General features: G+C 57.0%; 1 protein-coding gene across 1 annotated transcript in view; it reads left to right on the forward strand.

The window, feature by feature from the left end:
* The first annotated feature begins 694 nt into the window (after positions 1–694).
* AFMID (arylformamidase) overlaps positions 695–3,641 on the forward strand; it is a 19,224-nt gene continuing 16,277 nt past the window's right edge. Inside the window, exons 1-2 of the mRNA XM_026654554.2 lie at positions 695–750; positions 883–1,026. Coding sequence (XP_026510339.2) covers positions 695–750; positions 883–1,026 — 200 coding nt within the window. The remainder of the gene's footprint in view (positions 751–882; positions 1,027–3,641) is intronic.

The following is a 3,641-nucleotide window of genomic DNA, read 5'->3' on the forward strand; positions in this document are numbered from 1 at the left end:
AGCAGCACCCGTGAAACCCCCGTGGGTTTTGCTACAGGAACTGAATTCCATCTCCTTCCAGCAGGCAGCTGAGAGCATCCCAGGAGGGAGACCGGTCCTGCTGGGGTCCTGGAGGCAAGAGCAGCGATTCTGGGAGGGAGCACAGAACCTGGCAGGGACCTGCCAGCTCTGGAAGTCTCTGAATGAGGTTGAGGGTACGGTGGCCTTCTCCAGTCCCCAGTCCACACCTCTGGGGCTGTGCAGGTGGCAGTTCTGGCATGTACCCCATGGGGCCCCACCCCCGTCTCCCTTGTGATCAGAGAGTGCTTGGGGCCAGTGTGTGTCTCAGACTGTGAGGTGAGCAGGGGAGCTAATCCTGCAGTGTAACCCCAAGACAGACCCCATCTCTGCTGAGCCTTCTGTCTGCCCTGCTGCTCCTGAGTCCCAGCCAGCTCCAGCTCCAGGAAGGGAACCAAAATACAGCCGAGCCTGTGGCCATTAGCCTCCTAGAGGCCAGGGGCTGGGAGTCAGGGCGGTAGGGACAGACCCCAGTGCCTGGGAAGGGGGGGACGAGGGCTGGCCCAGCACCGGGCGTGGGGGTAGGCGGGGAGTGCAGGGCTCCTGTGACCCTCTCTCCCCCCAGCACACTCTGTACAGGGATTGCAGACCCTCCCCGAGACTCTCGTGCATCCAGTTCCACTGACTCTTCCAGCGGATGCTGCTGTTGGGCCTGATCATGGTGTCGGCCTCCTTGGGCTACGTCATCGCAAGGTGCGCGAGGGCAGCCCCTGGGCAGGGCACTGCTCCGGGGACATCAATGGGGAGCAGGCAGCGCCCACCCCTTGCCCATCACCACCCCTGCAGCTCTGCTCTCAGACACCACTGACGGGTCCCTTCCTCCAGGGCCTGCAGCCTCTTTGCCAACTACACAGCTGCCTGGCAGGTGGTGGCAGAGGCTGTGTCAACCCACCTGCCCCCCTCAGCCCAGCTCGGCCTACAATATGCCAGGTCCGATGCCTTCTGCTTCCCACGTCTCATCATGCTCAGGTACAGGCCCAGTTTGGGGCCATAAGGACCCAGGCTACAGGGTCGGGTTGAGGTCAGGGCCTGGGTTGGAGGCGACATGGCCCAAGTGCAGTCTAGGGTCAAGGAGAGGAATAGCATCTGCAACAGGGTCTTGCCGTAGGTCGCAGTCGAGGTCGATGAGCCGCACCAGTTTGGAGCCCAGGAGCCGCTGAAGTAGGGTTCGTGGAAGAGAAGCAGGGCGTCAGGCGTGGAGCCGGGAGCAAGGCCAGGTGTCGGGAGTGTGCAGCAGGGTCTGTTAGCAGCAGCAGCACGTGGCGATCTGCCTAGTTCCACAGACAGCCTCCAGGTGTTTCCTCTAGCCCTTAGATCGCACGCCTGGGCCAGTCAAGGCACGCGCTAGGCTCCGTCAGCCATGGCCTCTGTGGGCAGGACATCCAGTGCTGCTCGGCCCCATGACAGTCACAGTCCATGCTCGCTGCTCTGCTGGGGGTGGCGTGGATACAGCAGTCGCTCAGGGACCAACAGACCAGGCCTGTATTGGTGGGTGGGGACCCCTCTGGGGACATGTAGGCTCCTGTTGTCCCTTAGCTCTGGAAGCTGGTGTGCTTTCAGTTGTCCAGAAAGGACATCCCTGCCCCACACCCCTGCCTCAACCCTGACCTACCCTCCGAACCCCTCGGTCCCAGCCCAGAGCACCCTCCTACACCCCAAACTCCTCATCCCCAGGCCCACCCCAGAGCCCGCACCCCCAGATGGAGCATTCATGGCCCACTATACAATTTCTATTCCCAGATGTGGCCCTCATGCCGAAAAGTTTGCCCACCTCTGACCTAGCCCCCAGGAACTAGTTATTTTTTTAACCCAGTTACACTTTTGGCCTTCACAGCATCCTCTGGCAACAGTTTCTCCAGGTTGACTGCCTTGTATGGAGAACTTCCTTTTGTTTGAATAAAACCTGCTGCCTATCAATTGTATTGGGTGACACCTGGTTCTTGTGTTATGTGAAGGGATAAATAACAGGTCCTTACTCACTTTCTCCTCACCACTCATGATTGTACAGACTCTATTGTATCCCCCTTGGTTGTCTTTTCTAAACTGTACAGTCCCAGTCTTGTTACTCTTGCCTCACATAGAAGCTGTTCCATACCCCTCGTCACACCTTTTCCAATTCCAATGTATCTGTTTTGAGATGGGGTGATCAGAACTGTATGCAGTATTCAAGATGTGAGTGTACCAGAGATTTATAAAGTGGGATTATGATGTTTTCAGGTGTATTAGCTATCCCTTTTCTAATGATTCCCAACATTGTTTGTTTGCTTTTTTGACTGCCACTGCACATTGAGCGGATGTTTGCAGAGAATACCTATGATGACTCCAAGATTGCTTTCTTGAGTGGTAACAGCTAATATTGACCCCATCATTTTGTATGCATAGTTGGAATTATGTTTTCCAATGCTCATTACTTTACATTTATCAACATTGAATTTCATCTGCCAAGTTGTTACCCAGTCACCCACTTATGTGAGATCCCTTGGTAACTCTTCACAGTCAGCTTTGGACTTAACTATCTTGTGTAATTTTGTATCATCACCAAACTTCGCCACCTCACTGTTTACCCATTTTCTAGATTATTTATGAATAAATTAACAACACTGGTCCCAATACGGATCGGTGGGAGATCCCGCTATTCACCTCTCTCCTCTGTGAAAACTGCCCATTTATTCCTAGCCTTTGTTTCCTAGCTTGTACCCAGTTACTGATCCCTGAGAGGCTCTTCCCTCTTATCCCATGACTGCTCACTTTGCTTAAGCGCCTTCAGTGAGGGACCTTGTCAAAGGCTTTCTGAAGTCCAAGTGCCCTATATCCACTGGATCATCCTTGTCCCCATTTGTTGACCCCCTCAAAGAATTGTAATAGCTTGGGGAGGCAGATTTCCCTTTACAAGAGCCATGTTGACGCTTCCCCATCTTGTCCTGTTCACCTATGTGTCGGGTGAGGCTGTTCTTCACTACAGGTGTGTGCGGAGGGCTCTGGGGAAGGCACAGGGCTGGGGGCCACACACCCTGCAGGATGGGAACATCAACTCCCTCCCTCATGCTCTGGAAAAAGAAAAATCAGTGACGCTGGGAGAGCGCTCCTGATAGAGCAGCCTGCCCGCACCCCGACTCCTGGTCAGGGCTGGGACTGAAACTCCCCCCGTTTTCTCCCAGGGTGACCAGATGTTCTGATTTTATAGGGACAGTCCCGATTTGTGGGTCTTTTTCTTATATAGGCTTCTATTGCCCCCCCCACCCCCTGATTTTTCACACTTGCTGTCTGGTCGCCCTATTTTCAGCCCGCCAGACCCCGGCGGCCCCCGGCTCTGCCGGCACCGGCATCAGGGAGCTCTGCCCGGCCGGGGCCTTTAGGGCGGGCGGGCAGTGTGTGCCCGCCCCGGGGCCAGGCCGCAGGGCACGGGCGGACCCAGGGGGCCCGGCCCCGCCACGGAGAGGAGCCAGGCCGCGCCCTGCCATGGCCGCGGCCGGGCCGGGCCCCTCCCTCGGGGCGGGGCCGGGGCCGCGGAGGCTCAAGCCGGGCGGGGCGGCGGCGGGCCAGGCAGCATGGAGAGCGGCGGCGCCTACGGAGCGGCCAAGGCC

The sequence above is a fragment of the Terrapene carolina genome, unplaced genomic scaffold (genome assembly GCF_002925995.2).
Source record: "Terrapene carolina triunguis isolate 2854851 unplaced genomic scaffold, T_m_triunguis-2.0 Scaffold192, whole genome shotgun sequence".
In the NCBI taxonomy this organism is placed as follows: domain Eukaryota; kingdom Metazoa; phylum Chordata; order Testudines; family Emydidae; genus Terrapene; species Terrapene triunguis.